Genomic DNA, 12,992 nt, shown 5'->3' on the forward strand with positions numbered 1-12,992 from the left:
AGCCACTCACCTGGGTCTGCACAGACACCGGGAGCTGGTTTTGCCACCCCAAAAATGCCTGGTACTGGGAAAAGCCATGGATACTCCTCTTCCATGGCAGTGCCTCCAGAGCCACCCATCGCACCCCTTGGCGGTGTCCGCCACTCCTCTCTCGCCTCGCCCCAGCGGGAACAAGGGCGCTTTGAGCGGTGGGTGGGTGGCAGGCGGGGGCCTCTAGCCCTTTAAGAGAGAAAATTGACTTTGTAATCTGAGCGAATTCCTCCTTTCTGACAGGCGGGAGAAGTTACGGGTCCCTCCCTCAGTCCGCTTTATTAAATATAGTAGTAGCAGCAAGCCTTGCCTGGAAGCAGGCGCTGGTGGAGGCTGTGCCGTGCCCGGAGCCCAAGACGCTGCTCCAGCCCTGGGCAACACCATGGGTGCCCAAAGTGGCATCGCCACGCTGCTGCTGCTCCTGCTGCTGGCCTGCCAGCCGCTGCCCCTCGGCGCAGGACCCCCGGCTGGAGGTAGGTCCCATCCTACCAGCTCACCCAAGGGACGCAGTGGTGCGAAACCCAAGGAGAACCGTTCAGCTTTGCGTGTGTCGGGTGGGCTGGGAGGGATGGGAAGCCAGCAGGGAGCCGTGCGGGCACCCACGGGTGCTGGCTGTCCCCTCCCTGAGGTGCAAGGACACAGTCACCGAGATGACAGGAGCAAGGAGAGGCAGCTGGGTGGTTTCAGGCAGGGTGTTTGGGCCAGGTTGCCCTGCCGGGGAAGCCAAGGGAGGGAGCAGGGCTGCTCGCCCTCTGTGGTTCTCATGGAGCAGCATGTCCCAGCTGTGCCCGACACTTTCTCCAGGAGCGCACACAAAAGTGGTGCTGGACGGGATGGGGCTCTCTCCCTGCACACATGCAGGAGCCACAGGGCTTTGGTCTCTAACGGGAGAAAGGCACCTTCCCTGCTCTGCCGAAGCCCTGTGCCGTGGAGATGGAGCATGGGCACATCCCGCAGCTCCAGCAGGGACAGCCAGCCCTCCCTGCCCATCTTTGGCCTTGCACAGCAGCTGCTGCGAGGGCTTGGATGGTGCCAATGGGAAGGAAGAAGCTGTGTAGCCTTTGCCAGGGTGTGTGTTCTCTCTGGGTCTATCCTGTCTGCCCCATGTGCCCAGGGCGGCTGGCTGCATGGGATGAAGAGCTTGCCTCTCCTGCCAGCACAGCCCCAGGGGGTGCCGGGTCAGCTCACGGGTGATGGGGCACCAGGGTCTGTCTGGGGCTGAGGCCTGTCTGGCCCCAGGAGAAGGAGCCAAGGTGCCACAGGGCGAGCTGTCCCCGGCAGCGGGGAGGGCAGGGGATGCTGCCTGCTGCACAGGGTCCAACCTGGGCAGAGCGGTTACTATCAGGCGTGGACTGGGCGGGAAGCAAAGCGGATGATTTATATCCAGTTTTACCCAAGAAGTGGCCAGGCTTAGCCACACAACTCCTGGCCTGGCGGTGTGCCCTACCTCAGCATCCCATCAGCCATCCCACAGCCCTGGTCCCACCCTGCGCCTCCTCCTGCTCACTCCCCTGTTCCAGGATGATTGTACGTTCAATGGCCCAAACCTCAGCAGGCTCTGCGGGGTCAGGACGTAGGTCTCACCCTGCTTGAGACAGCTCTGTGCCTAAGCCTGTGCCTCCAAGCTGCACTCAGCATCTTACTGATCATTTGCACTGGGTCAGCGGCATCCACAACTTCAGAAGTGAAGGAGATATAAAAATCCCTTTTTATTTTTCCTAACTCATCCCGAAAATAATATAACATCTCACCAAGCAGCTTCTCTTCCCCCCAGTGATGGGCTAGGAGCTTGATTTGTCCAAGCAGTTTGAGTTCCCGACCACCTCTAGCCTTTTTCTCCCTGATCATCTTCTGTGTCCGAGCCTGTGTCAATGCAAGGAGGAAGAAGATGACCCCAAGGGCCATGCCTGTGACACGCAGCACCTGCAAGGTCTCTTGTTGTCCCCATTGCACCCCCAGCAAGCAGGTGGCCTCGGGTCCTTTCCTTCCCTCCCGCCTCTTTTTTTCCATACGCCAGAATATGAGGATGCCTGGCAAGCCAAGTGGAAAAAAAATCCCTTTTGTTAAGGAACAAATTGGTCTTCTTCCTTTCAACCCTGACCTTTCCATCCTGGCCAGGGATTTCACCAAGCAGAGCCATTGACCACTTGAGTGTCCAGGATGGCTCCCGGAGCTGTCCTGGCACTCCCAAGTTCTTTCATGGTGAACGGGCTGGAGCAACTCCAAAAAACATCATGTGGCTTTCCCTGGCATCAGCAAAGATCCCCCCAGATTCCCCTCAGGTAACACCACCCACGGCCAGGGCACAGCCCCACTGATCAATAGACATCTGCCTGGCATGGACTCAAGGGGATGGGAATGGAAATGAGTTTTACACCCATCTTCTAATGCTGGGGACTTTCTGCACCCTATTGAAGCAGACGTGCCAGCAGCAACTCCAGGTTTAGGCATCACTCTCCCACAAGCCCCATCCCTGCTGAAACCACCAGCATCAGTGCCAGGCAGCTTTTCCCACGGGCTGCCTGTCCGGGGACATCCAGGTGCTCAAGGCTGGGTTGGATGGGGCTTTGAGCAACCTGATCCAGTGGAAGGTGTCCCTACTCATGGCAGGGGGGTTGGAACTGGATGGGTTTTAAGGGCCCTTCCAATCCAAACCATTCCATGATTCTATGATCCCTCCATCACCATCAGGGAGAGCCGCCCCAGCCACCAGCAGTGTGGTGGGCACGGGATTGGACAGAGGCTCATTTTCGGAGGTGAATGTCGTGTTTTGCGTTGCCTCCAAGCACAGTTTCAGGGGCTCGGGCATTCTGCCCAGTCTAAATAGAAAGAGCCATCATGCACATCAACAAACACAACATTATATCAAAAAGAATAAACACTCATCAAACTTCTCCTCTTGACATCGGAGTGTGAAGCTTCAGTAAACCATTTTTAGACAGCCTAGCTTTCCGGTTCCCAGTGAGATCTAACACAGGCTGAGCTCCCCCTTCCCCAAAAACCTTCTCACTGGGGGTTTGCAATGAGGATGGCTCAGGGGATAAGAATGAAGCTGATGCATAGGATCCCTGTGAGCAGCATTCACCCCAAGCTTCCAGTAAGAGGGTGCCAAAACTCTGATCCCTCAGATCTCAGGTGGACCCCTTATAACAGCCTTCTTGTACTGAAAGGGGCTCCGAGAAAGCTGGGAAGGGGCTCTTGATCAGGGAGGGCAGGGATCGGATGAAGGGGAACGGTTTTCAGCTGAAAGAGGGGAGATGGAGAGGAGATCTTGGGAAGAAATGTTTTCCTGTCAGGGTGGGGAGGCCCTGGCCCAGGTTTCCCAGGGAAGCTGTGGCTGCCCCATCCCTGGAGGTGTTCAAGGCCAGGTTGGATGGGGCTTGGAGCATCCTGATGCAGTGAGAGGTGTCCCTGCCCATGGCAGGGGGTTGAGACTGGATGGGCTTTGAGGTCTCTTCCAACCCAAACCATTCCATGATTTTATGACTTCCAGCAGCAGTGATGGGGGTCCCAGGGGCGTAAGAGCTTGTCCATAACTGCTCCATGCAGGGAACCTGCTCATGGGGCAGGGAATCGTGTCTGCCCCAGCGTACCCAGCTGGGACCCCTCCTGCTTTATCCAGGGTTATCGGCTCGAGAGAGATGCTTCGCATACTCCTCTTCTCCACTTTTGGAAATTTAGCCATTTGATTCAATCTTTCTTTTTTGTGAATGCACCACATGTTTTGAGGTCATAGCTCCAAGCAGCTGGAAAAGTTTCCAGCTGATGGGAAAGAACAGGAGAAAGGCTGAAAAGGGGGGAGAATGCAAACCGGTATCGTGGGAATCAGGGAGGAATATTCTCGTCTCACTCTTATATTTAGCAACAGAGGGCTCCGGGCAAATATATAATAAGCGCATTCCTCTAAGATCGCAGGACAGGGTTAAGCTCACCCAGAGGAACTCACGTCAGGTTGAAGGCTGGACAGTAACAGGACTTCAGAGGCGGTCGCCTAATGCTGTCTGTGTGCCTAAATAAAGCTCAAAGCACAGACTGTTCGCAACAGGCGTTGGCTCAGCCCAGACTCAGCTCCCAGGGGCCGCTCCCTCGGCCCTTTCCAGGTGCCTGGAGGAGCCGGGCTCCAACTTGTCTCCTTTTTGGGAATCCAGCCTCACTGAGCGTTAGCATCACCCGCAGCCTTCAGCCGGGAAAGTCCTAGAAACCCCTTGGCTCATAGTTGTACATTTTCCAGGTCTTGCCTGGGATTCCCAGGCCATATCCATGTTCACAATTCACTCCAGCCCCTTCACACCCCACATCTCCAAACCTGGAGACATGAGCAAGAAGGGTGCCCCATTCCCACACCAAAGCAGATCCAACGTGCCTAGTCCTTGGTTGCATATAACCACACTGCACGTGGACGGGATGCCCTGTCGAGTTCCTATGGGAAATGTAACAGAAAAGCTAATGTCAGGAGGAATGTTTTGCCATCTTTCTCCATGAGCTGCTGCGGTGGGAGTAGATGTGCCTGCATGAGGCTGATTTTACTTGTGAAGTTTGCAAATGGACTTTTGTTAAAGTTTGTGAAGTTTGAAAATGGCTTTTCGTTAATATGCCACAACTGGAGAACCCGCTTTGTATTGTTGCAGAGCTTGAATTCTGAAAAGCTGGGCTTAAAATCAGAGGAGTGGGGCTGCTGCAGCTCTTCCCAATCCTGGGATGGGGAGGATGAAATTTTGCCACCCAGTTTGTCACTCGTTAGCTGTCACTCATCCTCAAGACAGACCAAACAGGGCCTCTGAGCATCCTGCTGCCAGCCAGCAGCCAAGGTGGGGCAAAAGATATTTGTGTTCCATGCCCTGGATCCATAAGGATGATAAATTCCTATTTTCCATCCTCCTCCCCGGGTGTGTCGCCTGCGCCAGTTGTGCGTCGCCCTGGGCAATACCCCTGGGAGCTGCCCTGCGCCCAACGGCTGCTCTTGGCTGCCTGACAGCCCGACAGCAGCAGACAGACAGCATCCCAGGGAGGGGAGGGTGCTGCCAAACCCTGATGGGAGCGTCACGGGGCAAACAGCATGGTTTGGAGGTGGCCGGTCCCATCACGTGCCTCCGAGCCAAGGAAAGGGAAAAGTAACATTCATCTGTCACTGTGACTCACTGGCTGTTCAAAAAGACTTCATCGGGCTGTGAGTCAGTTTGGGACAGCCCCCGTGGATCCCTGCTGTGTCTTTTGCCCAAATTTTGGCTTTCTGGTGGTTGTTTTTCCATCCTGTTGCAGGGGGAGAGGAGGGAGAGGGAGGGGGTTTGAGGTCAGAGCCCCTGGCTGCTTTCACTGCCCATCCCCAAGCATATTCATGGATGCTTCCCATCTGTCATCATGCCGTTAGCGTCCGTGGTGCTCCCCAGTGCCCAGGCAGAAAGCGAGACGGGTCAGGAGGAATTTCCTATTCCCTTTTCCATCTGGGTTGGGCTTTAGACAGATTTCTGCATCTGATCCCACAAAAATTTCTGGGCCCACCGGGGTCATTTCCTCTGGGAGCCAGGGACGAGAGAAGGAAGTTTTGGTCCGAGGTAGATGTGGCTGAGAAAAGCCTCCTGCCTGGCCCTGGGAGGGGATGTGAGCACCCGCTTCCACACCCCCACAGCCCCACGCGGCCAGCTATATGTTCTCCCCGCGCTAGAAATAGAGCAAGCATTTATTTTCTCTATAAACATCACCCTGCTGTTTGTTTCTCATAGATGGAAAAGCCCGGGAGGGATAACAGGGGTGAGGAGGTGGAGGCAGGGTTGGGAAGGGGAACCTCCAAAAGCATGGGAGGGGAAGAGAAGGGGAAGAGAAAGGGGAAGAGAGATTTCAGCTCTAGAAAAATAAAGAAAATATTCCTTTTCTTTGCAGTTAGAACTGCAAGACAGGCAATTTAGCATGTCACCCCCAGATGAGCAAAAAGTATCCCTTCTTTCCCCTTCCACACTGCAAATACCCCCTTCTGTCCACAGAGACACTCTTTGCTGCCCCTGAAGGCACCCAGCATTGCCAAAAGCCCACACACAGGGTCCTGTGAGTGCTGTCCTTCCAGCACGAATACAGCCAAATCACCCTGAGCAGTATGTTTTAAAAGCTCCTTCCCTGCCCCTTGACAGCACTGGATGCTGACGTTAAAGCTGGCAGATAGCTCCTGCAGAGCTTTAGCATCTCCCTCCATGTGCCGGGCAACACAATCCTCTTGTGTCCATCCTTCCCCTCCTCACCCCGACTTTGGCCAACAACCACCCCCCCATTCTGGCCCTTCAACAGGCGCTTCATACAAGTGAGGCTGGGAATCGTCTGAGCCCAGGCAGATGGAAACGGGCCCCTCTCCAGCGGCGGCTGTGCTGTTTGTTGACAGCAGGCAAGGATCTCTCCGGTAACGTCCAGCCGTTCCAAGGATGCCTGTGAGCATCCCCTGGCTGGGCTCTGCTGCTCTCCCCGCTGTACTCGGCACTGGTGAGACCGCTCCTTGAATCCTGGGGTCAGTTCTGGGCCCCTCACCACAAGAAGGATGTTGAGGCTCTGGAGCGAGTCCAGAGAAGAGCAACGAAGCTGGTGAGGGGGCTGGAGAACAGGCCTTATGAGGAACGGCTGAGAGAGCTGGGGGTGTTTATCCTGGAGAAGAGGAGGCTGAGGGGAGACCTCATTGCTCTCTACAACTACCTGAAAGGAGGTTGTGGAGAGGAGGGAGCTGGGCTCTTCTCCCAAGTGACAGGGGACAGGACGAGAGGGAATGGCCTCAAGCTCCGCCAGGGGAGATTTAGGCTGAACATTAGGAAAAATTTTTTCACAGAAAGGGTCATTGGGCCCTGGCAGAGGCTGCCCAGGGAGTTGTTTAAGGGATGGGTGGAGGAGGCACTGAGAGGCATGGTTTAGTGTTTGATAGGAATGGTTGGACTCAGTGATCTGGTGGGTCTCTTCCAACCCTGTGATTCTGCAATTCTATGATTCTACCTTTCGGGAAGGTGCCGTCCCCACACTGGGACTGAGGACCAACTTGGGAGCAGGCACCGGCTGTGCTGTATGGGATCTGGGGATCTGCAAGGTGGGATGTGCACCCTGGGTGTCCCACTGCCCCGTAACCCAGCCTCCAGCCCAGGCTACCCCCAAGGTCTCCCTGTTCCTGTGGTGCTGGGCTGGCTGGAATTGTCCCCTCATATGCCACCATGTGCCCTCCTGCAGCTCTGCAAGCCCTTCCCTCGCTGGGTATGAAGAAGCCGGCACAGAGCTGGAAAGCTGTGGGAACACAGGCCGGGATGTGCAGGGTGGAGCCGGAAAACCTGCCAGCCAGCAAGAGGGGGAGAAAGAAAGAAAGAAAGAGAAGGGGAAAAAAAATAGAACAAAACCCGACTTGGGATGGTTTGGAAACCACGTCCTCCGAGGCTGATACAACATTTCCAGGCCAAGTTCTCCTGGCAGCGGGAGCCTGAGTGAGCCTGAGTCACGCTGCAGGGGACGGCACAAAAGCCCCATTGAGCCTCCCGCTTCCCCAAATCCTCCCACTCGCTCCCCCAACTTTGCTTCCCAGGGCAAAAACTCCAACCACTGCTTCCAGCTCGGGCCCCTCCAGAGTCATTTAGCCAGGTGTAAAGACATGTGGCTCTCCATCCCTACTCCCTCTCATGCCAGGCTTTGGAGATGCCTCCCCTCAGCTCTTCCTAAGAGCACCGTGGCCTTTGTAAGGGGGATGGAGCTGATGTGCGGTGCCAGGTCCTTGCCCTCCCCTCCGTGGCTCTGCATCTGGCCGAGCAGGAGAGCGCAGGAAATACCATCAGCTTTAGGGCTGCTTGAATCATCGTAAAACCACGCTGGATAAGCGAAGGCTGGAGCTCCAGAGCTCCAGCCAAGCCTCCTGGACCCCTTACAGCCTCCAGCTACAGCAACTCTTTGTAGGGATGGGGGAGGCAGGCAGGAGCAAGCACACGCATTGGGGCAGGGGGTTGAAGGCTGGGAGAACATGGGATGATCCAGCAACACCCCCTCCCAACCTTCCCAGCCAGCATAGAATTAGCAGGGGGCATGTTTTCCTCTGACCCCAAAGTCCGTGGGCTGCTAAAAAACATTTTTTTATCCTGAAGCTGTCAGGCAGAAGCCAGGGAAGGGGAGCAGGAGAGCAGCTGGCCGGGGAATGGGGAGAGGAATTGAATTAATAAACACAGGTGGAGGTTTCAAAGAGGCACAGTGCAGCCGGAGGTAGGGGCAGATGATGTGCTTTGGGAGGGATGGGGGCAAAGCAGAGCATCTCAGCCCAGGGGCTCCTCTTCCGCACCCAAAACAAGGGTGATGGTCACTTCTGGTGAGCCCTTGGTGGTTGGCAGCCTCGAGGAGGGAAATCAGCTGCGGCTTTGCTGGCGGTTTCCCGGGTGCTGCTTTCCAGCAATCTCCACTGGCCAACACTCCTGGAAAGTGCCGGCCCCAGCCTCGGGGAGCCTCACTGCGAGGGAGGGCCAGGTGGAGGGTGGGAGGCAAGAACCAGAGTTCTCATTCCCACTGCTGGAATTTGAGAAGTACACACAGCCCTGGGGTGTGGGAGCTTCAATCGCTGGCTGGAGTCACAGAGGATAAAACCTGGAAGCAGGGATAAAGTGAAAAAGCCCTCCTCTGCACCAGGAGTTATCACAGTAGGGATGGATCCATGCCAATGTCCCCTCACCCCATAAAGCTTGAGGCTGAACCCCAGGAGCAAGAAAGCAGGGAGAGGGCCTGTTTGCTGGGCCAGCTGTGCCCCATCCCAAATGCCTGAGCCCGGTCTGGATGCAGCCCTGCTGCCCATGGAGGAGGGTCTGCCAGCACGAGGGGGACCATGGGACGTCCCCAAGGTCCCTGCTGGCTTGGATGCTGTTGCTGCAGCCCAAAACTGACTTGTGACCCATCTCCACCGCACTGGGATTTCCTTGCTGTGGAGACCTGGGTGGGTACTCGGCCCTCCTGCTGCCCCCGGCACCCCTTGGCTCTCAGAGCATCACTGAAGGGCCCCCAGACTTCCCCCACCAGGTTTTCAGGCACCTTCTCCGCCCAGCAAAGCCCCAGCCAGATCCAAGGGCTGCTCCACACCGGCTGTGTTTGCCTTACCCTGCCTCGCAAGCTGCTCATTTCCTTCCCCGGCCATAAATAAAACCACGCTGTAAAACGAAGGGAATGTGTAACATAATGAAGGCTTTCTCAGAAAGCCCATCTGATCCCTTCCGCTCCCTGCCCCTCCACCCTACGCAGGGACAGGGGCACAGCCCAACCCCATCACCATCCAAGATGCATCCAGGGCGCGAGGGAATGCAGGATCCATCTGGCATCACAGAGCCAGGCTGGGGATTAGGGAGGCGAAGCTCAGGGCCACCCACAGTGGAGGGAGGAGGTAGGGTCCTGCCCACCCTGCCTGTGCTAGGAGCAAGGATGAGAGCTCAGGCACACGTTGTGGGGGGAGCAGGATGGGTTCAAACTGCTGAGCAGCATCCTCAGGGCTGGGTGGCTGCACCCACAAACCCTCCAATGTCTGCATCCCCCCCCAGCCCCTCCAGCATGTGCAGTGGACAAGCTCGCTACCTTATAAAGTCAATAAAATGAAAAAAAAACCAACCCCAAATAGCTCAGAGGGCCTCAAAACAAGCTCTTGACGCTGCAGAAGAGGAATGCCCCAGGCTGACCGCGGGCACCCCAGCAGCACCCCATGCGATGGGGCCCCAGCAGCACCGGGCACGCCACCCACAGAAAGGCCACTTGTTGGCACGGGCCAGCGGGCAGGAAGGAGAGTAGCCGGTGGGCTGGGCTGCACCAGCAGCCGCACAACCCCAGGCCTGTTTGGGCAACAAGGAGCCTTCACTCCCCGGCTGTTTTTCCACCGTTAGAAAACCGGTGTGGTCAGGGAGGGAAGTGGCTGCGAACACAGAGAGCTTTTCAGGGGGGACACGTCTGTGTGTGCACGGGGCTCACCTAGCACCCGCTCCGGTAATTAAAGAGCTGCTTTAATGAATTCCAGCCCCCTCCCTGCAAACACACACAGGCCACCAGCCCTGGCCCCCACCTGCCTCTCACCACAGCTTGAATGAAGCCTTGTTGAGCAGCCAGTTCCTCCCCAACACCGTGCCCCTTCTCCTAAGGCAGGGTTTGCTCCACTCCTTCCTCCTCAGCCTCAGCATCCTCCTCCAGGAAGAGCAACGGGGATCCCTCCTGCCCCATGAGAACTTGTTTGCACCCCCTAAACACTGATGCACCTCCTCATGCACACCCCGAAACACATCCAGCAATCCCGTGAGCAGGCTGGGGATGCCCCAAGCTGGGGTAGGAGCCTACAGATGGGGAAAGTATCCAGCCACCAGCTCACATTTCCCCCTGCACGCCCTGGAGAGATCTCCCTTGTCTGAAAAAAACCTCACATCCAGCACCAGTTCACTCTGCAAACCCCTGTGTGAAGCTTGTGAACGCTTTCCCTTGCCTGGGCTGGGAATTGGCTCCTCTTTCCTCCTACGTGCTGGGAAGGAGGTGGGAGAAGTTTGTGTACAGAGATGTTAAAACATGGAGAACAGCCCAAACTGGTGATGCTGAGCCCCAGAGCAGCCCCACGAGTCTCCCAGCCTGGAGCCCCCCAGGGTGGACGGGGATCCCTTCCCCTCCTTGGTGTGTCCCAGCACAGGGCTCTGCTGGACTTGGCTGGTTCTGGGGCTGTGGTGCCAAAAAACTCCCTGAACCCCAAATAAACAGCAATTGGAGAGGCCAAATCCTCCGTGTTTTCAACTGGAGGAGCAGAGGGAGAGGGTCAAGGCATCCTGGACCCGGCGCGTGGCCGGCGGCTGGGGCTGGTGCTGGGGCAGCGCTGGCTCGCACAGAGCCCTCGCTTGTTCACCAGCCACAGGAGGAGCCGAGCACGCCTGGGACCTCGCTTCCAGCCCCTTGCTCAGAAATTTTGGCTCATCTCCTTGGTTTTTTTCATGCATGCGAAAAAAAAAAAAAAAACAAAACCAAAAACACAGAACCCAAATGACAGTGCAGCCTATAATCTGCTGGCCGGCTGCTCGGAAACTGTGACGGAGGCCGCTCTCGCCTCATCAATGCCTTTCCAGCAGCCTGGCAAGGCAAGGACAGCAATTTCCTCTGGGACACGGTGAGTTGGGAACGTCAATTATTTTTAGTCAGGGTGAGTGAGACGGCCAGGGTGCCCACCCCAACCTATGGCCAGGATACGGAGACCTACTCTTCCCTGTGATGAAGGAGGAAGGGCCAGCTTGGGCATCCCCATCCAGGGATAAGGCTTGGCTAAAGGTACAAAGTGCCCATGGTGCGATCGCAGCACCCTAAAAACACCTGGAAACAGGGCTTTTGGGTCACAGGAATGCATCCTCTTGGGATGATCCTGGGATGATCCCAGGATGCTCAGTTGCAGCCAGCCAGCAGACATAGCTGGGCACCTGGGAGGTTGCCTGCCCAAATCATAGAACCACCAGGTTGGAAAAGACCCACCGGATCATCGACTCCAACCATTCCCATCAATCACTAAAACACATCCCTCAATGCCTCGTCCACCCTTCCCTTAAACACCTCCAGGGAAGGTGACTCAACCAGGGAAGGTGACTCAAAGCTACCATCAGCGTGGTACACGGTGAGGATCCTCCAAGGCAAAACACATTTGAACCCCATCACAAAAAAAAAAATCCAGCAAACCATATTTTCTGCATCTTTTGCAACTCGGAGGGCAAGGAAAAGGGGAGAAGGAGGTGAAAAGCTGCAAGTCTCTTGTGAAAGAGGAATGCCACAGGTCAAGCAGCATTCACATCCTGGTGGGACTGCAGTGCAGAGGAGCAGGGAGGCCCTGAAATAAAGCAGGAATTTAGGAAGACAAACAGCAGTAATTTACAATGCTCTGCTGCCAGAGAAAAATCCCAGGGACTCCTGGAGCCAGACGAGGGTCCCTCCTCCCTCCCCCAGCCAACAGGACTGCTCCCCTGGGCATCTGCGCTTTTGGTAATGTTTTATTAGTAGTGTTTTACGAGAAAGAGAAGAAAAGCATCTTTGGCAGCTTTAGGAGAACCAAGGCAGGACAAAATGTGCTGGCTGCAGGATCTGCTGCCCCTTACCACACGGGAAAACAAGCTGGTCATGCCTGATTGGCTCCTCTAGCTCCAAAATATGATCCCCAGCACACGTGGGAGATGCTACCTGGCTTCTGGGCTGGCAGAGGAGTTGTGGTGGGTTTGGTGCCAGCATAGGCACCAGAGAGCCCAGCTCCAGCAAAGCTTTCCTACCCTGTGAGAGCAGCCACTCGGTGCCCATCTGAAAAGCACATTTTTGGGATGAGGGGAAGCCACAAAACTGAAATGGAGCAAAATCCCAGTGTGGGCTGGAACACAAAATGTGCACACATGGGGAAACCCAACGGGGCCAGCACATAATGTGCATGCGATGTCTCCAGGGAGCGAAATATATTGCGTGCATGTGTGCACACCCCACTGGGGCCCAAGTGCAGCTACGTGTGTGCAAGGACGGAGAGGAAAATTTCCTTTTGCAATGTGCTGCATTGTCCCTGCTCACCAAACACCAGGACAAAGTGGTGCTGAGGGCCCCAAGCAGTGCCCGGTGCAGCACCCACCACCCTTGGCCACCGAGCAAGGCGCGATGGGGCTGGCTGCTTCTGCAAGGACCAGTGGAAGGAGGGAGAAGGTCAGGAGAGAACAGAGTCTTTGATGGCCCTGCAAAGAATAGCAAAGTTGCTGTGAGTCACTGGCTGGACCGAAGAGGACAAGGACGCCTAAGTGCACCATGCCAACAGCAGGCACGAGGGCCAGGAACGAGCAGGCTTGAGTTAGGAGCACTGGCAGCCCTGCCCAGGGCTAAGAAAAGGGCTTGGTATTAGAGCAAGCTCTAGATATTTCCATGCTACCATTTCTTCCCTGCCCAGAGCGGGTGGGGTGACGGTCCTTGCAACACCCATGCTATTCACCCAGACCCCAGGAGAAAACCAAGGC

The 12,992-nt window shown here is 56.1% G+C and overlaps 1 protein-coding gene across 1 annotated transcript in view; it reads left to right on the forward strand.

Moving 5' to 3' along the window:
• The first annotated feature begins 267 nt into the window (after positions 1-267).
• The window catches only part of CSPG4 (chondroitin sulfate proteoglycan 4), a 32,425-nt gene continuing 19,700 nt past the window's right edge, over positions 268-12,992 (forward strand). Inside the window, exon 1 of the mRNA XM_069866874.1 lies at positions 268-503. Coding sequence (XP_069722975.1) covers positions 413-503 — 91 coding nt within the window. The 5' untranslated portion in view covers positions 268-412. The remainder of the gene's footprint in view (positions 504-12,992) is intronic.

This window comes from Phaenicophaeus curvirostris, chromosome 12 (genome assembly GCF_032191515.1).
Source record: "Phaenicophaeus curvirostris isolate KB17595 chromosome 12, BPBGC_Pcur_1.0, whole genome shotgun sequence".
NCBI classification, from domain to species: Eukaryota; Metazoa; Chordata; class Aves; order Cuculiformes; family Cuculidae; genus Phaenicophaeus; species Phaenicophaeus curvirostris.